Here is a 24,173-nt window from a genome sequence, read left to right as displayed (position 1 = left end):
CCCGCCAAAGACGGGATTATGTGAGTGTGAAATAGCTTGAGGCCACAAGGACAGAGTGAACTTCTCCAACAGATGAGAACCAGGGCCATAAACATTTCAGTAGGCCCTCTTCTTATATTGCAATTCAATTTTTACCTTCTCTTACCCTTGGGGTTATGAAAAGACAGAAGGCTGGAATGAACTCTACAGAGTTGGATTGAAATTGGAGTAGTTGGTACGAAAAGGCGATTTTCAACACACGTGTATTTATGTTTCTATTCATATTTATATTACTTTAACAAGGTTTGGAGAAATAGCTGATTCCAGCCCAGTCTGGAATTGAGCCCAAGATGGGCCTCAAACACCTTGCCGGAAAGACAATGAATGATGGGACATGTGAAAAAGACATGGAAGCTGGCTTGCAGGGGCTTCCACTGGCCAAACATGGGATGACCTGAGCATTGAAATAAAAAATGGTGGTAGATTATACCCTATCAAATGAAATAGGAATCTCTAAGTCCTCACTGATATAAATTAACATACACATAGCAAGAAGGAAGCTATTCCTCATAGAACACCAACAAGAAGAAATTGTCGAATCTGGCTCGAGTTACCTCCTCACAAAATAATTACTAGTTATAAAGGAAACACGGGCCATTTTATGGTGGAACAAAATTGTAGACACCACCTTACCCAGGGGATCAAAGTTAGCATCAGAAGTGAGGGGACGGATTGGCACAGTGTGTCATGGGCGATGGGTGACATCACGTGCTGTCGGAGGGAATGCAAAAACACACCATAAAACACATAATAACACACACCATAAAACACATCATAGCTTGTGTAATATTCCTGCTCGAGATGCATAACCCAAATCAAACCCCAAGTACACTGTGAACCAACTCACCGAGGGACATTCTGCAAAGTAAGTGGCCTGTAACCAGTTCAAGGAGGGACTGAGGAAGCATTGCAGACGGCAGAAGGCTGATGAGACACAACACCTAAGGGATCCCCCACATGGGATCCTTTCGCTCTCAAGGACATTATTAGGACAGTTGGCTAAATAGGAATGCAGGTCTCTGGGCAAAGAGAAGTGGGAATTCTTTGTACCACTCTTGTAACTTTTCTGTCACTTTGAAATTAGTTCCCAAATTAAAAAGTGTGATACACACACATATATAAACTGGAACTAATTTATATATGTTTATCTATATACACATATAATCACTGGGTTTTCATATTCCTGATACGAATGTGTGGTGCTTTTATAAGAAAAACAGATAAAAACGTTAACAGGGAAAAAATCTTGTGCTCATATCTCCCCCTTGTTCCTGAGTCAGTGAAAAGCTGATGAATGGAGTATTTTTAAATCTCTTCCGACATTTATAATTTGCATAAGCTGAGAATAATGAGATAATGAATGCATATAATCCTCAGTTAGTCAGCCCTGGTTTTCTTCTAATACATCTCGCCCCCATTCAACACGAACTGTGTGTCAGACGCGTTGCCTAATCGCCCTGGGCGATGGACACAGGCACTGGGGTTGGAAGGCCAGGCTTCAGCCACGGATGGCAACTCAGCTCCCTGACCAAGGTAAGAAGCAAATCCACAGGGCGCCTGGGTGGCTCAGATGGTTAAGCGTCTGCCTTCGGCTCAGGTCATGATCCCCGGGTCCTGGGATCGAGTCCCGCATCGGGCTCCCTGCTCCTTGGGAGCCTGCTTCTCCCTCTGCCTCTCTCTCTCTGTCTCTCATGAATAAATAAATAAAATCTTAAAAAAAAAAAAAAAAAAGGCAGCAGCAGCAAACCCAGAGCCACAGCTCGGTTATGCTTTTGTTCCAAGAAGAGCCAGTCAACCCAAGTCACCTGAAGGTATATTATCTAAGTGTTCGATTCAAAAATAAAAACAAGGTTTACATGGTAACTTGCTATTATGAAATTAGAAAACTAACATGAAATGGCTTGATTTTTTTTAAAGATTTTATTTATTTATTTGAGAGAGAGAGAATGAGAGCCAGAGAGCACGAGAGGGAAGAGGGTCAGAGGGAGAAGCAGACTCCCCACCGAGCAGGGAGCCCGATGTGGGACTCGATCCCGGGACTCCAGGATCATGACCTGAGCCGAAGGCAGTCGCTCAACCAACTGAGCCACCCAGGCGCCCTGGCTTTATTATTTTTAAAACTTACCTCCAGGTGGGCCGTGGCGTCTCCTTTCCTTCTGAGAAGCAGGAACCTTAACCACATCTTTGTCCTATTTCTAGTAACTTCTGTTACTCACCAGTCCCATAAGACCCACTGCACACATAGAGTGGAGAGATCTCCAAACGTAATGTTGAGTGAAGGAAGCCAGACACCAAAGAGCATGTGCTGTCTGATCCCTTTTTCTAATGTACAAAAGGGGGCCCAACTCACCTGGGGTGTTAGGAGTCAGAAGGACCCCAAGGAGGGGCGGGGGCTGACTGGAAGAGGAAAGAGTGGGGGCCGTGCTGATAATATGCAGTTTCTGGCTCCTGGGAGCCGACACCTGATCACATTCACCTTGTGAAAATCCATGCAGATGTTCACTTAGAATTTGTGCCCTTGTCTGTATTTACAAAGTACATCAATAAAGAGATTTTCAAGTGACTAGTCTATGGGTCAGTCCACTTGAGCCACCTCTCCTGGTGTCCCCTGTCAGTGCAGCACCCTCTTACACCCCTGCCTCTGACGTCATGGGAAGCCTGTGGGGCCATCTTCCCTTCCACCATGAAAGCAGGAATGGTGAGCCATCCCTGGCTTGTCCCTCACCACAGGACTGCTCTCCGCTTCTCTTTTCCCATAGGAGAGGCCCAGGGGGGCAGCTCGGCCCCGGGGGGCAGGTCAGCAAGTTGCCTGAGCGGACTTCCACCTTGACAGGGAAATACCAAGCTCCCTTCCTGTCAGGGGCCCCTTATCTCAACTGGTATTTCTCCTGGAGCCTCCACCCTTGGCCTTCCAGAGAGGGAGCACCCCTAAGATGCATGCCAACCCTTTTGTCCCACATGAAGGGATCTCACTTCCAGCAAGTGGCAGAAATAGTACCGAATTCCAAGGTTTTGCGACTTAGAACACCCCCTGCTCTGGCATTAAGAACTACTAGTTTTAAATCCCGCCTAACTTCAAGGCCAATTATTGGCCCGGGATGCTTAGCTCTATCCACCATCTCCTCATACACAGCATGAAATGCATCCATTCATTATCACCTTCAATGTAGAACTCATTTTTGCTTCCCAGCTGGAAACAAAACCACTCTCAAGGGAAGTCACCTTTCCAGTCACATTGTTTGCCAGCACTTGCTTCCAAGGACCTTGAGTTTTCACACAAAACCCTTTCCGGCAACTCCGCCATGGTGGGTTCTCCTGTTTTCCTCTTCTTATTCCCAACACGCAGCCTCTCACTCTTATCATTCTTGTTTTGCAAATTGGAGCTAATTGTGAGAAATTAGGGATAAAAGTCATCTGGCAACTAGGGAGTTTTTCCATTCCTTTCAGGAAATATCAACTAAGCTCTCCAAATAAATGAACGCCTACGTAGGAATCAACCATTCTCTTCTAAGGCAGTCTATTTTTAGTCCCTTGGCGGACTGCCTGTGTCACAGGGCTGCAAGCACATTAGGAAGATAGTTTACTGGACAAATATGTTTACTTGTTCCTGATGAGGTGTATGGAAAATGTTCAAGTACTTTTTCATCCCCCCTTTGACTTTTTCTCAGAATATGATTTATATCTCTAGTTCTCAGATTCTTTGAATAACAATTTCATGACAACTTCTAAAACCACAGATTTCAATAACAAAATTGGTTCCGAAGGAATACAGTTGTCTGAGTTCCAAGTATTCAAGATAAAACTTATGACTATTTAAAAAAAAATTTTTTTTTTTGCAATTTTCCCCTTCCTAAGTCCAACAAGTATTTAAGATTACTGGTTTATTATTTTTATTTTTTTAAGGTTTTATTTATTTGAGAGAGAGAGAATGAGAGCGAGAGAGCACGAGAGGGAAGAGGGTCAGAGGGAGAAGCAGACTCCCTGCTGAGCAGGGAGCCCGATGTGGGACTCGATCCCGGGACTCCAGGATCATGACCTGAGCTGAAGGCAGTCGCTTAACCAACTGAGCCACCCAAGCGCCCTGGTTTATTATTTTTAAAGAACCACCTAACTGGTTATAATCTCTGGTGCACATGAACAATTTTTGTTCTCTTAATTCAAGTTCCAAAATCATATGAACCAATATCTTCTCCTGTAGCATCAAATAAAAAAATTCAAAAGGAATCTCAATTTTGAAACAAAATATTACACAAAAGCCTAGCAGAATTAATGGTATTTTAAGTCAAACAAAGGTAATTGGCAAAAACCCATATTATAATAATTTCCTGGGATACCTAAAATATTATAATAAAACTGAGTTAAAATGCATACTCTCTGGAACACGCAGTTCTTGTCAGGAGATGCACCATGGTCAACAAACATCTTTCCGTAGGGTGTTAGAAAGGAAGTGCCCTTGAGCCCATCACGAGCAGGAGAGCTGGGCTAAAGGTAACGGGCTGTGAGCAGAGCCCCTGCCGAGGACTGGTTGTCCAAATTTGGGAAAGCCAGCAGGCACTTGTGGGAGGTCACTCTGCAGAGGGTGGCTGGGCCAAGGCCTGAGAAGACAACCAGCAAAACTCAACAAGGGTAGAAAGTTAGGTAGAGGATTAGGCAAGAATGGACCAAAAGCAGGAAAAACCTGTTGCAAGGGGAAGGACAGGAAAAAGGAATCAGGATGTTGAGTCACACAGAGGCGTGGCCATCAAATCAAGGTGAGCCCCTTTTGAATTTAGAACAAGGTCAACTGATTCTAAGACTTGAACTAATTCTCAGACTCGAACTAATCTTTTAGATTTGGCTTAACATAAAAATAAAAAAAAAAGTACAATAGTTTCACATTCTCTTATCTGCAGTGTAAAATCGCCCACATTTTGAAAACCAAGCTTTCCCCCAAGTTTGATGCAAACTCCTTTGGCAGCTAAACATGGTGAGGACTCAGGTTAAGCAATTTATTCTTTTTCATTTGTATTTCCGCTTAGTGTAAAATATCAAATATAATACAGAAATAGAAATATCAAAATGTTTGATTATGGGAGCACTGTGAGATATACACTGTACACACCGTGCCATCTTTCCAGTAGCCCCAAAACTCCCGAATCCTGAACCGCGTCTGGCCCAAGGGTCACGAAAACAGATGATCAACCTGTAGCTATACACTTTATTTTTATCAAGTTTGATGACCAAGCCCTGGACTAAATATAGCTTCAATTCTGGCCAAATTAGGCAAAGGCGGAAAAATCATATACCACGTCTGTCAGGAGAAAATGCCTGCAGAAATCTCTATGGGCTGAAGGTGGGATCCAGTGCTCAAGATGCAGCACCAAGGGCCAATGACAATGTTTTAAACGTAAATACATAGGTATCTATAAATGACCAATTACACAAAGAAGCCCGAAAAATCAAAAAACCAGCCGGCCATAGTTTACCTCAAGTCTGGTAACTTATTGACAAATGTAATAGCTTAAGCCACAAAGACATATTGAATGATGCATTCCAGAATATGAGAGTCCAGAATAAAAAACAATTCCAGAAGATTTTACATGATATTTAATGAGGGACATGTTGCTAGGTATAGCTTCCAAAAGAAAGCATGCCAGGACCTATGACAGGCTAAACTATGTCCTGGCTGAGTTTTTAACTACCCTCCCCTTGTTTTTGACAGCTCTGATGATAGTTTACAGGAACATAATATGCTATTGGAATCAAGAAATTTAACCTTGGACTGAGCCTTATTCTAAGTCAATTAGCTAACTTACTGATTGTCACATATTTTCCCAACCGACATTTGTCTGACCCGTGAGCAGCAAAGAGAATTTCCAGTCTGACCTGAAGAATGGCACAAAATTTTGCTCTTTATTTTTAATACATCTAGCTTTAAGTATATAGCATCTGACTCCTAACAGTGTCAAAAGAAAAAAAAAAAAAAAAGAACCAGTTTCTGGCATGCTGCTGCCTACATTATTATAGAAAGCCTTATGTACCACATCTGGATATACTGTCTATTACATATACCTGTGGGTGCGTGTGTGTATTCAGAAACATACACAGTCATCCACACACACATATATGTATACATAGAAAGGAAATTAAACTGAGAAATTGGCATGTACTATTCTCCCCGCCTCATTAATGATAATCAAAAAATACGCTTCTGACTCTCTAACACCATGCTACTTGCAAATTAAATGAATATTATCCTAGGAGCTTGACCAAATGAGGACATTTGAGGTAAAGAATGAATGAGCTCTATTTAAGAAATCTGTATTATGGTCCAGACCTAAATCCAAACCCTGTTTACATGGGTTTTGACTATTATCGAATCTTTTTTAAGAGTGTACTTAATTCAGGATGACAAAGACAGAAACAATGCACATGAGCAACAGGACAAAACATTCTTAACATGCTCCTGCCAATATGGACTTTGTTGGACTTTACCTCATTTAAGCCGTGAGGAGGATCAATCTACAAGAACATCCACACCGTGTTACTGAAACTCTTAGAAAGCCCCTGCCCACATTTACATACTAAATCAGAAAACAGATTTTCAGATCACACTTAATTCGAAATGAAAGAGAAACTTTTTTTAAAGCAGTCTAAGCAACATACCTCCCTGAAATGTGTGACAAATGTAATCCCCGAAAGAAACCTCTTTCCACATTCCAGGCCTTCTGACACTTCCTGAAACTTCAAGGTTCTCCTCATTTCCTCCAGTGAACGGAAGCATTCTGAGGCTTTGTCTTGGGAGGTCTTATTTTTGGGGAGGATGAGACTACTCTCGTCTGGTGTCTTCAAACTTAATCTAGTGTATTGGAATCACATTGCACAGGTCTATTTTGAAAGAGAATCCCGGGTGCAAATTGACATGGATACTAGATCAGCAATGACATCATCCTGGAACCCCTACGAACACTAAGAATACAGAGGGAAATGGTAAACTCTGTTTACAAATAAATACTCCTCTATCAAGTGACCATCCCAGCAGTGACAAGTGTATCCGATTCATTTACTTTTGTAGCAATTCACTCCAATTAAGGTGAATCGTTTCTTCAGAGAACTGGAGACTAAACCCTACAGAGCATGAGACTTTAAAATGTTTTTCCCAAATGCTGGCATTTCATATTAGAAAAACCTTTGTTTGCAGGGCTTTGCACAGCGCCGTGTATAAATGGGTTTAGTGCAGGGTTTTTCCTGACAGTGACTGAGTAGCTAATGGATTCGAATTGCAAATGACAACACAAAAATATATATAGCATGCCACATTTGCTGCTTTAAATCAGATTTACTGGTCATTCTATTTCCTGAGGAAACTTAGTCTTGTTAGAATGGATTGCTAAAGTTTGCTTAAAAATATTAAAGAAAATAATCCCATATAAGTCATTCTCTAGGTTAGTAGAAATGAGGTTTCTGCAAATACTCTTAGAAAGCCACTACCCTATTTACTTCTTAAATAAGAACCACTAACAGAACTACAAACTTGCAAAAAATAAAGCTGAAAATCCTTCAAATTGGTGCAGTCAAAATCATTTGCTACTTTAAATAATTTTTAAAACCACCCACACAAAGCCGAAGTATAAATAAAATCTGCCCTCTAGAAATATTATTCATATGAGCTATCTAGGAGGGTTTTTTTTTTTTTTTTTTTTTTAGTTTTAGGAGCAAATCCATGTATTTTTACCTGAAATTCCACCATAGATCTCTTCTGCTATCCTAGCCGCTTGTTTTCTATTTCCTTTGACGATATAGAAGTGAGTTAGGAGAGCCAAACAAACTTTAATTAAAAGTTTGAAGAAAAAAAAAGTAGCAAACATTGTAATAAAAATGTTTTTAAAGCCATAGGAAACAGGACTGTCTTCCATTTTGGCTTACACTCTGTATAGGTTCCTGGTACTGCAAAAGCTCACTGAGTTATAATTGGTATCATATGACATCTATTTTCAACTTTCTAGCCCTTGGTGCTCCTGTTACTGAGAACTCGCTCGTACATTCTAAGCTAACTGTGATTTGGCGGCTGTGTGTGCGGTCTCTTATAGCAATGTGGAATGAACTCCAGAAACTTCCTTTTAGACCTGCATTCCTCAGTGCTATTTAACACACAGGATTCCTGGCCGGATCTTTTTTATTCCTAAGTCCCAAATTGTGCTACATTATGTGGGAAGGCAGTTATTGGAGAGAGAAAACAAACTTCTCAGATCCCACGGGGACGGAGCAAGTTATCTGAAGTGGGAAGAACTGACGCCAGACCATTTCATTTTCTCTTCCTCCTGAGGTTTTTGGGGAGAGAATGCTCCAAACTAAAATATGACCAGCTGAACAAGACCATTTACTCTAAGGCAGTATTTAGCAAAGGGCTCCTCTTGGATGCCTCTCCAAGTGGATGTGTCCGACTGAAAGCGTTAGACCACTTGCTCTCATGGTCTCATCTGTGACAAGGTCCGCCGGCAAAGCTCATCATGCGTTTCCCATTTCAAGTGTCAGTAAAGGTGGTGCCTCGGACTGGAATATGGGTGCTCTCCTTGACTGTGGAAGAGTTACAGCAAAATGGATGAAGAAGATGCCCTCCATTCCGGGTGAATTACCCAAAGATTCTATGTATCAATACCTTCCCTCATTGGACAGTTCTCTTGCAACCCTAACTCTTCAACGTGTGTCGGTGGGCCAATACAAGGGAAATCAACTTCTTGTTCATTTCCCTCACCTACAAAAATTAGATGAGGAAAACCCAGGTCTCCTCTTTCATTCTTGGCTATATTAGATTTTCAAAAATCCCTACAAACTATTGAAAAAGGCAAGCCAAGAAAAAGAAAATTGCAAGAGCAGACTAAAGAAATCTTACTAAATGCTTTATGCAAAAAAATATGGGAGTTTCTCATAGCACTCAGGCAAATTAGAATGACGACATCTGTGAGAACTGGGTTCCCTATAGTCTGGGGAAAGGCTGATGTGTGAGCAGACAGCCTTGCGTCACAGTATAGGCTGCATCCATTTCAGTGAATTACAGAACCAGGAAGATCCGGTGCAGTTCCCAAGCCCAAGAACTGAGATCAACATACAGGGTTTCTTGACCCAGCTTAGTCCCGACCTACAGCTTCCTACCCAAAGAGTGCCAACATAGGAGAATCCGCGAACACAGGCATCCATGAACACAAGAACACTGCCCTCTAAGAAGCCCGTCCTTTACTCAAGTCAGCCCAGTGACATATTACAGGACGTTATTCAATCTTGTTTGGGCCTTAATCTTCATTTAAAACATGGCTGTACTTTCTGTGTTATACACCAGACAAGTTGGCCATCAGGAGCTCGGCTTCTTTGTAAGGTTCAAACGGATGTCTATGCTATTTCTGAGAGACCATCTTTAACTACACTTGAGCATTACATTCGAGATGGGCACAAAAGGCCACTGAAGTAAGCGGTTAATTCCCACCATCCTTCACAGATGAAATCCTCTGTGGCACCACAGTTTCTCAGCCTCAGTACTACGGACATTTGGGACCAGATAATTCTTTGTTGGGGGCAGGCGGTTATCCAAAAGCACTGTAGGCTATCCAGCAGCATCTCTGCCCTCTGTCCACTCGATGCCAACACCCGCACTCACATCCAGGGTTAACAACCAGAAATGTCTCCAGACACTGCCAGGTGTCCCCTACGGGGCAAAATCGCCACCCCTCCCCTCCTCCCCTATCCCCTACCACATCCACTTAAGAACCACTGAGCCACAGCCAAATATAAAGAACAAAGGAAAATCAACTCCCCAAAGTACTAGTGAATACAAATTAAATTTTGTACAGAACTTGAATTTTTAGAATTCCGTATTTAAAAAAAGCCCAGCCACGGGATGATACAATCTAACATCTCGGGAACAATCTAACATCTCGGGAACGCGGAGGAGAAAGAGGCCTTTAAAAATCCTGTGCGAAAGTAAACACAGACCTGTGATACCCTGACTTTTGGCGTAAGATAAATCAGAACATACCAATGTAGAAGACTGCTTTCCACTGCTTCCAACAAAAGGGGTGGGAGAAGCTGGGCTTCTGTAAATGAAATCAAAATTCAAATTCCTTTTAAAATAGCTTACAAGATAGAAAGTGTAATTATGTAGTTCACACACACAACAGCTTCTAGATGTATTCACTTGTCTCATGCGACAACTCCAGCGCAGGGAAACACAGGGCTGGTGTGGATCGGGACACAGGCACAATCCAACTTGCTACCCCGTGAGTAAAGAGAGACAATGTACTCTAGAGAGAAAAGATGACAGAGTAATTCATCATCTGAAGGACAGTTCCTATTTTACTAACAGACCAAGCAACAATTCTAATGGCAGTGAAAGAGCAAGCAGACGAGGGAGCGGGTGGAGGGGGCACTGTTAAACGAGTAAAATCATATTCTCTTCATCAAAGAAGACAAACTCAGAAAATTGTCAAAATGTCATTTTGGTCTTTATTTTTGGACATGTAGCATGTTTTCATAAACCAGTTTCATATGTGCTAGTTTTTGTAATATCAAAAGAAATACAATATATTTTTCGTAAATTCCTCATCACTGCAAGTTCACTTTCAAATAAATGTTAAGTAGCGGGGTTGAACAATATGTTTCCACATGTTGACCAGTGCAACACTGACAGTTACAATTAAGGTATCCAGGAAGCCTGAAAATTAAGATTTACTAGAACAAGCAAATTTACTTCCCTTTGTTAAAAACAAAGGACATAATTTTGATTTGCAAATTACATATTTTACATGCAAGTTGAAATCCCATTTCCATCTGAAATGAATGGCCATCTCGAAAATACGCTGAGAAACAAAAATGTAAGAACAAACAGTAGTATGCCCTTAAAACTGCTGAAGCGAATAAATAAAAACACAGGTTACAGTTTCTTGCTTTAGCGTGCATATTGGCACTGTTTATTTCATATTTACATAAATCAGTTTCTGTTCGTTAAAAATCCCAGTAAGATTTAATGGTTGGGGTCAGTCCATTTTTCTTTAACAAAAGATCCCTTAATTTCCAGGTTTTAAGAATCGCACTCGCGCATTTGTGTTTTGGCACAAAACACAAATCGTTATTTCTTACAGATCAGTGGCAACCGGTCAACAGGCATGTTAAGATACTTTTTAAAAAAGAAGTTTTCTGAGCGTTGTCGTTAAAAAACAAAAGGAAACTAATCCTGTACAGAACCCCAATACTGCCAGCAGCTTCCCAGTGTGCCACAAGCACCTCTTTCTTTGGATTTCACAGTCCTTTATCACAAAAACTTACTCTAAGGAGTTCAAGGAGTTAATTAGTAAGACACACCATGTGGATAATTTGGGGTTTAAAAACCCATGGCTCTGGGCAACAACGATTACAGTTAACAATAGACATCCACAAAGAGACTGTGTTCCTACAATTTTCAGACTCAATTAGCTATAAATAGCACATTCTGGGGTGAAGACTTCTGCACACTGACAAGACTTCTCAGACAGCAGCTAGGCCACAAGTGAAGGGAAGTGACTTCTATCAAAGGTAGCGGAGGGGAGCAGCCGAGTTGGCGATGCCACAGCTCGTACGTTCTGCTCGGAAAATACGAAGGCATTTACAGAGGACTCAGTGATGCCTGCGAAGGCGCGGAGGGTTTCTCTGCACTGTCATCAACAGTGGTATCGGTCCCTAGCATTCCAGAAGCAAGAAGCTTCTTCATACACACAAATTAAGACGAAGGCTCTACCTAGGAGAACGCATACGACAAGATCGAAGAAGTAACTGGAGTCTGCCGACCACTGTTCCTGGCATTGAAAGCCTGAGCATTTTTGGCATGTGAGATAGTTTACCATTCCATCAACTGTGACTACAATGAAGTGAGCCATCTGAGCGATAAACAAAAGAGCATCTGAATGCGCCCCTAGTCCTCAACAGCACGAAGTGTCTAGTTCGTTGTTCTACACACAGTAGGAGATGCTAAAAACATGCCAATAACTGACGGACCATCTTGCTCAAGAAACCTGCTGATGATCTGTAACACTGAGCGTACCAAATAAACGTCTAAGAACATGACTTCCATGACTAAAATGTGTCCGAACAGGACTCAAAAATAGTTCATATCGTTGTTGTACTTCCCGAAAGAAAACCTGTAAACATCTGGTGAATGTCTAATTGATGGTAGAACATTTAAAATTGGCCCAAAAATGCCCAGAAAACATTTGGCCCTTCAGCACCCAAAGCTCCCAAAATATAATTTTAAAACATCTCTGTTAGAGGGATTTCAGTAGTCTGAAAAATTTCATACCTGAGTGGCTTCAATGTTCTCTCCTAAATCTTAAGTAAGTTAAGTGCAAGGAGTTTCTACACTCAGGAATTGCATAAGTTTTTATCTTTCCTCAAAATAAAACATTGAATGATATAGAGGTAGCATAACTTACTAAATTAACTTTAAAAAAAAAAAAAAGCAAGGTTATTTTCAATCGTCTTACTAGGACTATTACAAATGTGTAAAACCTTACAATCCAGGCTTTCTTCTACCTGGGTTTAGACATCTCATTATTCTCGCCCCCTTTTTTACTGTAAGGATATTGACGAGTCCAGGCGCCCTTGGGCCCTGTGGCATCTATTGCGACATCGATGATAGAATCTGGAGTCATCCATCTCAGGAAAAGGAGGAACAGAAAGTTGAATACAGCCAACAAAGCAAAAATGCAGCCTGTTACTGGGCCACAGTGAGAGATGAGTCTGTCCAGTCGTTTGTCCATTGGTAACACAGCTTCTCCTGCCACGAGGTCGTAAACCTGGCGGGAGAGAGGCCAAGAGTGAGCACTCTGACCCACAAGAAACAACGACCTGCACGGACCAGGGATGCTTTACAGATGCAAACGGGAGGCGCTTACATTTCATTGCTGTTGTTTTAGTAAGGACGTGATTAATGAAACTAAAGTAATTATTGCCATGTGATTCAACACGTATGGAGTGCTGATCCTGGACAAAACACTGGGCTAGACACTGCATCACACAGAGACGAGTATGCCAGGGCTCCTGCCCCCTAGGGGATCACCATCAATTTTAACCAACTACGAGAATTCCGAAGTCCTGAGAAGTTGGAACCGCTTTTCGTGTCACCTCTGTCGAGGCCATAGTTAATTCAGCAGTGACTTCCTGAAGCAGGACTGGCCTTCTAAGATTCCTTGATTCGGCTGAGCAGCTCTCACGGCTAGCTGGCAGACATCAACCACCATCAGAGAGCTCTAATCTAGTGTGCTTCTGAGTACAGAGAGGCTCTTCTTTCCACAGCCACGGGAGGCTGTGTTGCTGAGCATGGATGGTGAGACTATACAGAACCATTTCGTGGACTCCAAATAAAAGGAAGGGGAAAAAGATGGGGTAAATTTTAGCAGATGGCATAGGTCAAACGCTTTTGGCAAACAAAACAACGTTTACCACTGAGAACCGGTAGTAGGTGGCTTGCTGTTTGGAAGCGCTGCTAAGCACAAAATTCAGAAATATTTTAAAAACAAAGATCCGTAAACATACTTAGTTCGAACACATAAACGAGGCCAGCATTTATCTGTTTCGATTGCATTCGAGCATGACTTGTGGTCACTGTCACACAGTGGACCTGTGAGCCATCTCCTTTGGAACTCAGGAAGGCTGGGACGTGCAGGGCGAGCTCTACAGGCCAGCGGCCTCTGGAAAGGTACAGCTGTTTCCAGCTAGCTCTTCTACCCTCAAAACAGCTGGGATACATTTCAGTCCGAATTATGCTGAGACTGGTGAATTAGAACAGTTGACAAAGTATGTTTCCAGCGTGAACTCCAATTTAATTTCTTCATCAATTTTCTAAATAAGCACAGTTAAACTACGGAGGAGGAGTTGAAAAGGATCGAAACAGCCTGTGCAGAACAGGTAGAATTAAGAGAGCAACTACAAATTCTCTATCGCCGCTTTTTATTTGTGGTATTTCCAGTATCTGTCATGTGCATTCTGAATCCTAACTTACTATGTTCTCAATCAGCCCAGAGATGCAAAAATCCTCTTCCCATAGATAAGCAAGGTACTTAGCCAAGGCGACGCAAGAGTTTTGGGAAGTAGCCTGAATTAAACGTTTGCAAGTGTTAAAGTTGCCGCCATCGGACTAAGCAAAACCATGTATTTTCTAATAGACCGACATGCTTTAGAATCAGAAACAGCCTCAAGAAAACGTCTAAGAGTAGATTTTAGTATCAGTTTGGCCTTTAATGGTTGTGACTTCTAGAAAGTTCGGTAACTTCCTCTATGCCCACTTTAATGAAAGGTCTAGATGGCATTACTGCTATTTTCAGATGTCAAATGCAATGAGTTGACTAGAAACTCAGCCTAGCATACACCAAAAGTAGTACAACAGTGCATTTCTTTTCATCTGAAGAGACTTTATAAACTTAAGCAACAAAAAGGGTAAACCTATACAAGAAAAAGCAAACGTGTATGTGAAACGCCAAGAATTTAGATACAATCTTCAAATACCGTTTGCTTAGCACATGACATACTTTTTCAGTTCTTTCCGCAACATTCCTCCAGGTGTAGAAAGTCTTTACTACGTTATGGATATTTTCGGGAGCCGGCAATGCTCCTGACTTCAGCTGGGAAATCGCTTTTTCCAAACCTTCGCACAAGGACTTGACGGAAGGCTCACACAGAATGATAAGATTTTCTGGAAGTACTTCAGGAATTCCACCAACCCTGGTACTTACAACCTTAAAAAGAGAAAAAGAATATACAATACACCATAATTCATATCTCAGGAAAATCAGCAAAACCAACTTAAATTAAAAGTCACTACAGAATGCATCTGCTTATTTTTCAGAATACAAGTACAGGAACCCCAACATGTAAGCCCTCAAAGCTTTTTACCTGTAAACCACAACTGGCTGCTTCCACAATCGCCATGCAGAATGCTTCGGTAAGGGAAGTATTCAGAAAAATATGTCCTTGAACTAAGACATTTCTAACATCCTTGTGTTCTAAGGCTCCCAAGAGACGCACTCTGATTTTTGAAATGAAAGAAGAAAAGAAGGGAGTGAAAATCATGCTAGAAAATAAATATCATTTAGAACCCAAGTGTGCTATTCACATTATACTTAGATTACTGCTGGTTCCGATGTTTTCCACCGCAAAAGATTAATATCCTCAAATTCTGATCTAAAAGAGTCTTTTAAAGTATATTTGGTTAAAACTCATGCAGCTAACACATTTCTAACTTTCGTCACGCATACAAATTTCATTTTCTCCAAAATTAGTTGGCATTTAGTGCTCGCTTCGGCAGCACATATACAAAATTAGTTGGCATTTAGTGAAGATGTTAATATACTTTGGTGAGTAAATATTAAAGAGTCATTTCTAAACAGAAAAAGGCCCCTTTTAAATTGACGCTTCACAGCAAACATCTTTCTAAGTTACTGAGAAAGAGAAGTATTTGAATCTGTGTGTGCAGGACAATTTACATGATTTGGGCCATGCTATATAAATCACAACTCAGCAAGGCTTGAAAATCCACAAACATTCCCAAAATGGTTGTTTTGTGTCTGTGTGTGTGTGTGTGAGTGTGTGCGCGGGGACGTGCCTTCCAGGGGACTTCCAACCATTGCCCCTAAAAGTCAAATAATATTGGACTAACAAAAAAAATTAAGTTGTGATTTGTTAAAATTAAGGTTTCCCATTTTATACACTTTTTTAAAATAGGTCTTGTGTTACATTTTTACATCAAGTGCATGTAGAAGCAGCCCACTTAACAGACACATGTAACCCAAACTGCATTTAGGTAATATATTTTCTCACTCAAGACAATATAGAATCCATCAATACCTGTCATGGAGCTGGTACCTTTCTCGTACTTCTTCCAAAATGATTCTCTTAGGTCCCTCTCCTCCAATTATGAAATTTAAATCTGGATATTTCTGACAGAGTTCAGGTATTATACCACTAAGCAAATCAGTCCCTGAAAATATAAAATAAAGTTGAATGTTGGAAATTTTAACATTTAAACTTAAAAAAAAAAAAACTCATCAGAACTGAGAAACCACTCACTTTGAAAAGTATTAGCTATGCCCTAAGTAGAGAAACTAACTCTCAAACCTTTCCTGGGAAGGTGGAGTGTCCAAACTACCAGCGGTATCCTAAGAGTTGCAATTCTTAGATACATACATTGACATCCATTGTTACCCAATACCCGGACTATTCTGTTTCGTTCTAACATAATACTCTTTAAGTTATTCACTTGTGTTTACGCATCACCTACTTCTAAAAAAGGTATTTGACGTAGCTAACATTTAAGTTTTCTACAGAGCCTGACAGCTGACTGGAGATCTAGGTCTCGTCCCAGCCGTTTCATGAGCAAGTTCTTTGATTCTGGGAAAGTTTTCCGATACAGAAAACGAAGAGACCAGATGTACGTGAAGTCCAAGGTCTCTCTCAGCTACAAAATTTCTACATGTATTCCACTTCCCACCACAGGAAGGGGCTAAGCAACAAAGTATAACTGCAGCCTCCGCTTTGTTGAGAAGGCAGTACATACAGAGGATCTTGTAAAGAACGAACTCAATAGTATTAGCCAAATTTAAGAGCAGTCCATCCAAACCTGCCGTACATAGCCCACTTCCCTTGAAGGAGAGTGCATGAAGGTGGCAGGACCTCAACTGCCAGATCATTACAGTCCAGAGAACAAAAGGGTGCATCTTGGTTCCTTTGTTTCTTTAATGAAATACTTTTCTTATAATACGTAAACACAACCTGGGGGCAGAAAGCAGTAACATAAACCACGCCCTACCAGTCTGGAAGTGGCCATCTAAAGGGACAGCAACGTTGACACTATTCGGTAACAACTATCAATTGGACACATTCAAAAGTAAAAGTAAATGTAAAATAACCCAGTTAAAGTTTATTAAGAAATGCATACATACACAAGCACATACATAAGAATTGCACTTTTTCTATCAATCTTCCCAAATACAGGCAGATGAATTATAAAAAAAGATGGTGGGAGAAATCATTTATGCGGGGTCATTTTTATTAAATAATTCAAAGTAAGGATTTAAGTAAACTCGGCCAGTATTTTCAAAATATGACTGCATTAGCAAACATAAATTCACATGCAGCTTTTCTGAATTGTGAAGGTTTCTCATTAAAATCTTAGCTATCTTTGTTTCGAGACAATTACGAAATCCATCAACTGGATTTCTACATAAACCAGAAGGTGGCTTAACGACTTTTAACATTTACCTTCCTTTAATTCTTTCATTTTCTTTCTTTCCTTTCCTTCTCCCTTCTAATACAAAGGTTAAGAACCCATTCTTCAAATGAAAAATGCAACACATATAGAGTAATAATCATAACTGCTGATAACAACTAACATTTACTGAGTGGTTACTACATCGGCCTATGTCCCTTAAGTGCATTATGTCATTTAATCCTGACAACTACCTCATAAGAAACAGAAGTGATTAATATTATCAATGATCTATAACATTATTCTAAGAATAAAAGGTTTTCCCAAACAATAAGATACTCTCCTGCCTCTAAGAGGAGTCTAACACAATGGAACATAAAAAAGGGCTTTCAACTGCCATAGTCACACAAAATGGACAAAGAAAAATCATGATTCAAACTGCTTTTAAAGCAGTGTAACAATATTTCAAAGAATCTAATCAATCTACATATACCTAGAGGCTGGGCCAGAGGTGAGGGGAACAGGAGACCTTAACTCAAGAGCTGAACTCATGTTTGTTATCTCTGATACTTACTGTGTAACCTGAGTGAGTTACTTACCCTCTCTGAGACTCAGTTTCTTTGTCTGTTACATGCAGATAACATCTACCCTACAGCTGTTGGGTCAAGTGAGGTACTGTACCATGCACAGGCTTTATCAACTGCAGAATATAAATGGAAGTTGTCATTACCACCACAGCAGGAAGTGGGGTGTGCCTGCACGTGCACAGGAGCACTGGGAAACCCTGACTGAGAGCAAAACAGGCTCTAGAGGAGGAAGAAGGCAGCCAGAAAACCTGGGTGATAAGAACTGGGACTTATCCTCTCTCTCTCAATATGTGGCAGTGGGCCTTTGAGAACTGGTCCAAAGGAACACCTCCTAAGGAAATTAATTAATTAATTAATTAATAAGTAACGGACCATAAATACAGCTACTCACTTTTGGACTACGGATGTGGCCGTTCCTTCTGAAAATGTTACTTTTTGCACGGTGCCTGGCATATGGAGAGGGTTCAATATTTGTCAAAGTAGTGAATTTGAGAACATGACAGGCCATACCTTCACTCTGTGGCTGGTGGTTAGCTCAGCTGGTTAAAATACCATCACTAGTGAAGTAAAGGTAACAGGTTTAATCTTTGTACAAATAGTTCATTTTGCTCTGATCCTCGACCATGCGTGCATCATACGCTTGCTCGGCTAGCTATCTCATGAAGGTATACTGTGTGATTAAAGGACAAACTAGGCACATTTTCTAAGTTACAACAAACACATCACCAATATCCCAAGAGGGATTCAGAACAGAGAATGCTGGTCCATTCACATCTTCTTGATTCAAGAATGAAAGCACATCACGAGAGCATGCCTTCACCCAGAAAACGCAGTTCAGCGGTTTTCCCACCAACCTCTGCTTAAGTGGATTGCTGGATCAACCAAGGCTCTGTTCCAAATATAAAGCCTACTGACCAAGGCCCATGCGTGGATTTCAGGCCGCTCCCTAGCACACCGGGACGCTGCTGATCCCACTGCTGAGCTTCGTGCTTACCAACAATCAGCTGCATTTGTCCACGTGTTTGATGCCAGTTACACTTGTTACTGCATTGGGTAATTTAGTTAAACAGCACATAAACTGACAGAATAAGTTTCTATGAAACTAAGCTGAATGGTTCAAAAAATCCAACAAAGCAAAGTTATGGAAAAAAGCTCTAGTCAGATTAGGGGGTATCTTAAACCACTGTATAAAATAAAAAAAAACAAGTTAAAAATCCAGAAGTACATTATTTCATATACCATTACGTTCTCACCCCGCTTAAAAAAAAAAAACAACCCAAATTGGCAACTATAAATTATGCTTTTTGAAGGAGATTGTGCCAGCTCCAAGCGGTAAACCAGTAGTCTTAAACGCCTGCAAGCTGACGTCAGACTGTTGGCAACTCAGTGCACGTTAATAACACTTTGAGTCAAATTCAAGTATTTAAGGAAGGGTACATGTTATTTTTTTTTAATAATTCCCTACTTGAAGTGATAATTTTGATTACTGGACAGGTTTTCAAATACCATCCAGAAGACCAGTTAGGTTCTGAATAACCAGACTGTGCCAAGCTTCTAGTACACGAGGCTCTACGGATGCGACTGCCATGTCAAGTGCTGCAGAGGCACTAAAAAAATAAATAAATAAATAAAAATCCTCCTTGGTAACGGCAGACACTTATCAAATACCAACTGGCCTAAGTACTTCAGAGGAACCATCACCGAACCCTTGTAAGATTCCCCTTGTTGCCCAAATCATACAAAGGAAAAAACTGAGACTCAGAGATGTTAAGTAGCTTGTCCCCAATCACACAACGGGATGCAGCCAGGATCAGACTCCAGGCCGTCTAATCTCCCTGCCTTCACCACTCCCCTGCCTACACGTTCTTAATTGTCTAAATCTGTGACCAAATGAAATAGGCAAGCCGCAAAACAGCCACATGTGGGACGAGCTCACTGATTTTGAGGATATGCATAAAACACAGGAGAGTTGTAAATCAAAATATTCCTAAGGGTCATCCCTGAATAGTACAGTTACAGCTGATTTTAATTTTCACCCCTGTGCTTTTTCTGAGTTTTTAAAATACCTGCAATGAAAGACATGATTTTGCCATCAGAAAGAATGGACTACATGGTGGGCTCAGCCTTTTACTTCTTACCACACATACACGGCTGTTTTAACTTTAAAAAGACCTGACCTATTAAACAGCATCAGATTACGGTTTTTATTTTTAAGTAACTCTTAAAGCATCAAAGGTGGAGGGGGGAAGCATTCACCACCGTTCCAAAAATTTTTTTGGATGTATAAGACAATATTAGACCTTTCTTTGCTATATTTAATGCAGAGGTAGTTATAAAACCATAGAACAAAATGAAAAGCCAATCATTACATTCAAGTATTCAACAGCTTTCTACAAGAAAAAAAGAAGTCTGTGCAGTGCAATTGTAGCTATCATTTCATTACCTTTTCTGTAAACAAGTCTGCTGACAACAACAATAGTTATTATACTATCATGCCTTCTAAATGGTTCTGGAGTGAAGTCAGTAGGATCTACAGCATTAGGAATGACGGACACTATTTCAGGATTCAGTGCTGCTCTTAGCACAGTGTTTTCCTTACTAGTATAAGAGACACAAATTATGTGGTTTGTGTCACAGAGAGACACAGTTAGAAGCTTGTTTGTGAGCACCGAGCTGACATCAGCAAATCCGAAAAGGGAATGGTCCGTGAAGACTGTCTGGAGCCCCATTGTCTTGGCGTGGAAGAGGGCATCATGGGCCATGGCAGAAAAAGAACTATGTGAATGGATTATCGTGACTTTCTCCCGAACAAATATGCACCTGAGCAACGGCAGACTATGAAAGAGGGTCGTGGCTGTAGACTGGTTGTACATGACTTTCAGAGGCAAGTAATAGACTTTGAGGCCATTAGTGAGGTAACGGATGCCTTTCCGATTTCCATAAGCATGGGTGACAATGATCACTTTGTGCCCTCTTTCAATCAGGCACTGAGAGAGCTGATAAATGTGGCTTTCCACGCCTCCCATGTTAGGGTAGAAAAAGTCCGACACCATGCATACGTTATGGGTGCGGGTCCTACATGTCGAGAGACTTCCAGGGCTAACACAGGAGCGCACAGCTGAGGGAGGCTGGCCATGCCCACCCCCTCCTCTATAGGCCATGCTGAGATGGTTTAGGCATCTGTCCTCAGAGCAACTCGGTTATGTGTTGTCTAGTACCTGAAAGACAGAGTAAAACAAGATCTCAGCTCAGAGACAAAATACATTACCTTTTCCAAATCCAGATATAAACACTGTTTTATGCTAATGTAAATTTAGCTTTCCCCCGAGAAATAAAACACAAGCATATAATGAAATTACTCACCTGACATTTACTTGCTTAGTATTTACTCTGTGCTCTACAACAAAACTAGATTCCACAACGCCCTTACATTTTAATTTTGCTTTAAAAATACTGCTACACATAATTTTTAAAGATTAGTTTGTTACATCACAGTACAGAAGAATGTGCTAACAAACCAGTTCATTCCAATAATTAAATATATGGTTCTTTCCAGAAAAAGTTTGCCAACCCTGCTCTAGAGCTTAGCCACTGATGCAACGAATCTCATACAATTTTGCTATTCACTTTGTGGCTTATACTAAAATATACCTGGAGCTAGAAGTGTCTTTTTGACAGTAGCTTTTTCAAGTATCTCCTACAGCACATGCTGCTGACATCCATCTACGTTTTCCTCTTCCTTATTCAAGGAGGGCGATAAACTGCTTTCATTTTCTTAACCTTTCTTTCAGTTACGTAGGCCTTTCTTCCAGAAGTGTCCCTCTCTTTGGTTTGAAGTCTAAAGATAAGGGCTCAATTCGAGATGGACTGGATCTGGGGCCATTTTCTACATCTAAAGTAGGAAATACTAATCTCAGGGGTCCTCTAGTTCCTCATCAGCACAAAATGCCTACTCAGTATTCAGTACTATCACAGATTCTTACTTTTAAAGCTAAAGTGTCCTGGAAAGCTAGTGAAAATCTTCCTCAGATTGACAAACGAGACCTCCACACTTCCGGAAACTGAACTATAAAATGAAAAGCCATCCTAAGGTCTGAGTTTCTGATTTCACCGGCAAACTCAGGAAATGCAAAGTAACAGCCTGTGTAAACCCTTAATTATCTCTTCTTGCCAACAAAGTCATCTATATTTTAAATATATTCTCAGAAATACTCAGCAAGTGTTTGATGACCTGAATTTACTAATTAAGATTCAAGATTACCAAATATTGGGATTCTTCAGTTTTGTACTTTTAAGTGGTTTCAGTAACATTTTCTTACTGTGGTTTGTCACCTAAACCTGAATTTTCAGTTGTATTCAATTTAAAAATATGAGTGATTAAAAAAAAAAAGAGTAAAGAACCACATGAAATTATCTGAAGTTTTGTCATTAACCTGCAAACGTTCTGTGAGGAGTCAGCCTACTTCCATCGGGTTATCACACCTAACATCTTTATGGCGTAAAAGCTGAACAAACGGAACAATCACAGAATCTTAGATTTTAAAGCCGACGAGAGGCTTGGAGACCCAGGAATACCTCCCTTGCTTTACAAATGAGAAGCCAAACAAGTTGAGCGATTTGCCCAAGGTCCCCACCCAGCCACTAAAGTGGCAAATGCGAGATGGCCGTAAATTTACACCCACCCATGGCCAACGGGTCCCTGGGCAGTCAGCAGCAGAGGCGCTCAAGGAGCTTTACGGAGACCGGCGGGGGCGTGGGTCAAGAGGACGGTGCTTCCACACCCACACCCTGGGCAATTCCCCGGCTTCACTCACTGAGAGATCACCGGGGAGCGCCAGGGCCAAGGAAGGGACGACCCCGCTCAATAAGCGACCCCGCTGGAGTCAAGCAGGGTCTCGCCAGGCCCAAAAGGAGGAAGATAGCCAGACCGTGGGCAGGGGTCTGAGGCTGGGGGTCCCAGAGCCCTTCACCCTGTCCGCCTCGGTCTCGGCGGAACCGGCTCCAGCGCGGCCGCCCCAGCGCACCCTCAGCCCCACTCGACTCCGGAGGCTCTCGACCCCGACTTCCGAGCTTCTAAGCCTCGCCAGGTTCGCCCCTTCCATCGCCGGCCACACTCCCACGGGTGCAGCCCAGTCCCATCCGGAAGCGGCCGAGAGTGCCGGCGCAGGGTCAGACGCGCACTTACCGGCGAGTCCCATGGCCGCCAGTGTCCGGACCTCCCGCGGCTGCAGCCAGAGTCCCACCCCGCTACCCCGAAACACCAATCCGGGGCGTCCGCGCCCGAGCGCCGCGCCCCCGAGGCGGCCAATCGCAAAGATGCGCTGGCGTCACGTGCAGGAGCGCCGCTCAGTCCCCACCCTTCAGCGCGGGATGTAACGTCAGCGCGCGTAGGCACATGTTTTCGCAATGTTCGGGAAGACTAGTTTTCTCTGCATCGAAAGTAGTAATCCTCGGTTTAACCTTTTAGATGAATTCTTAGTGTCTCGAATCTCTAGAAACCGTCCCTCGTCTCTTCTGACACAAGCAGCCCACCAGGAGCCTTCCTCAGGGTAAAGTCAGAAATCCCAGCGTGACTCGCAGCGAGCCTTTAGGGCTGCTGGGAGTTGTAGTCTGATGGCCTTTGGAAGCGAAGCTGAACTTAAGAAAACTCACTCCCAGGATGCAACGCACTTCTAAACCTGAATTCTGCGGAATGTCGGGTGGGTTCGCGTCTCGGTTATCCAGTTACGGCGTCTCTTTTTCTGGAAGCCCGTTTTCACTGGCTTCGAATTGGAGAGACTTTTGGGGCGGAAGGCTACCGGGGTCGTGGTGGCGTTGTGTTTGTGGTTATCTTGTGCCGCAGCAAAACGATGCTTGTTCTTAGCCACCCTGCTAGGGTTGCCTGGTGTAGCAAATAAAAATACACAGATAAAGAGTAAAATAAAATCAAATTTTATAAAAATTTGAATTTCATATAAATACTCTTTATACAAGTATATCCCAAACGTTGGAGACTTTACTAAAAAAATTACTCGTTGTTGATCTGAAATTCAAACTTAGCTGGGTATCTTGTATTTTATCAGGCACCCCGAAGAAAAAAAATCTTAAGGTCTGACCTGAAATATCAATTCCCACTCAGCCTGGTTCCCCTGGTTATGGTGGTGCTCGGCCAGGAGGCTAATGAATCCGTGGAAGTGGTCTGATGGCCCTCCACCCCTTCCATTTGGTGCTTGGAGGTCCCCCAGGTCTGCCAGGCATACACTTTCAAGAGCAGATGCCTTCCTGAGCTCTTATCACTGGCACCCCTTGTAAGCCTGTACAAAGCCTATCCCCTGAAGATTTCAGCTCCTTTCTGATACCTTCCC

The 24,173-nt window shown here is 41.8% G+C and overlaps 2 protein-coding genes across 6 annotated transcripts in view; both read right to left on the bottom strand.

The window, feature by feature from the left end:
• ASB11 (ankyrin repeat and SOCS box containing 11) overlaps window positions 1–8,031 on the bottom strand; it is a 33,559-nt gene extending 25,528 nt beyond the window's left edge. Inside the window, exon 1 of one of the 4 annotated variants that reach the window (XM_073902056.1) lies at window positions 7,754–8,031. In XM_073902056.1, coding sequence (XP_073758157.1) covers window positions 7,754–7,934 — 181 coding nt within the window. In that variant the 5' untranslated portion in view covers window positions 7,935–8,031. Of the gene's footprint in view, window positions 1–886; window positions 912–3,261; window positions 3,448–6,684; window positions 7,227–7,753 lie in introns of those variants that run through there. The other 3 variants (XM_073902057.1, XM_073902058.1, XM_073902059.1) reach the window with 3 other exon arrangements.
• Window positions 8,032–10,492: 2,461 nt separating this feature from the next.
• On the bottom strand, window positions 10,493–23,144 carry PIGA (phosphatidylinositol glycan anchor biosynthesis class A). Of its 2 annotated transcripts, none has more exons than XM_025857675.2 (6): window positions 23,015–23,144; window positions 20,273–21,047; window positions 15,883–16,015; window positions 14,932–15,064; window positions 14,568–14,774; window positions 10,493–12,836 (listed from the first exon to the last, which is right to left on the bottom strand). In XM_025857675.2, the coding sequence occupies exons 2-6, from the start codon at window positions 20,988–20,990 to the stop codon at window positions 12,570–12,572; spliced, it is 1,458 nt and encodes a 485-aa protein (XP_025713460.1). In that variant the 5' UTR covers window positions 20,991–21,047; window positions 23,015–23,144; the 3' UTR covers window positions 10,493–12,569. The 2 variants fall into 2 exon arrangements, with proteins under 2 accessions (XP_025713460.1, XP_025713461.1); XM_025857676.2 differs by lacking the exon at window positions 23,015–23,144 and adding an exon at window positions 22,512–22,966.
• Window positions 23,145–24,173: the final 1,029 nt, after the last annotated feature.

Source organism: Callorhinus ursinus, unplaced genomic scaffold (genome assembly GCF_003265705.2).
Source record: "Callorhinus ursinus isolate GAN/ISIS: 27379988/994484 unplaced genomic scaffold, GSC_fseal_2.0 scaffold16, whole genome shotgun sequence".
Lineage (NCBI taxonomy): Eukaryota > Metazoa > Chordata > Mammalia > Carnivora > Otariidae > Callorhinus > Callorhinus ursinus.
The sequence above is the reverse complement of the archived record's forward strand: the minus strand, read 5'-3'. Positions and strand labels throughout refer to the sequence as shown.

Bases quoted from the DNA above. Each gene is read 5' to 3' on its own strand.
- PIGA (XM_025857675.2), bottom strand. From the start codon at position 20,990: ATGGCCTATAGAGGAGGGGGTGGGCATGGCCAGCCTCCCTCAGCTGTG. The intron at 16,016-20,272 runs GTAATGAAATGA...TTATATTTTCAG, and splicing joins CAGACTTGTTTACAGAAAAG to GGACTGATTTGCTTAGTGGT. The intron at 14,775-14,931 runs GTAAAAAGCTTT...TCTCTTTTTAAG, and splicing joins CAGCCAGTTGTGGTTTACAG to GTTGTAAGTACCAGGGTTGG.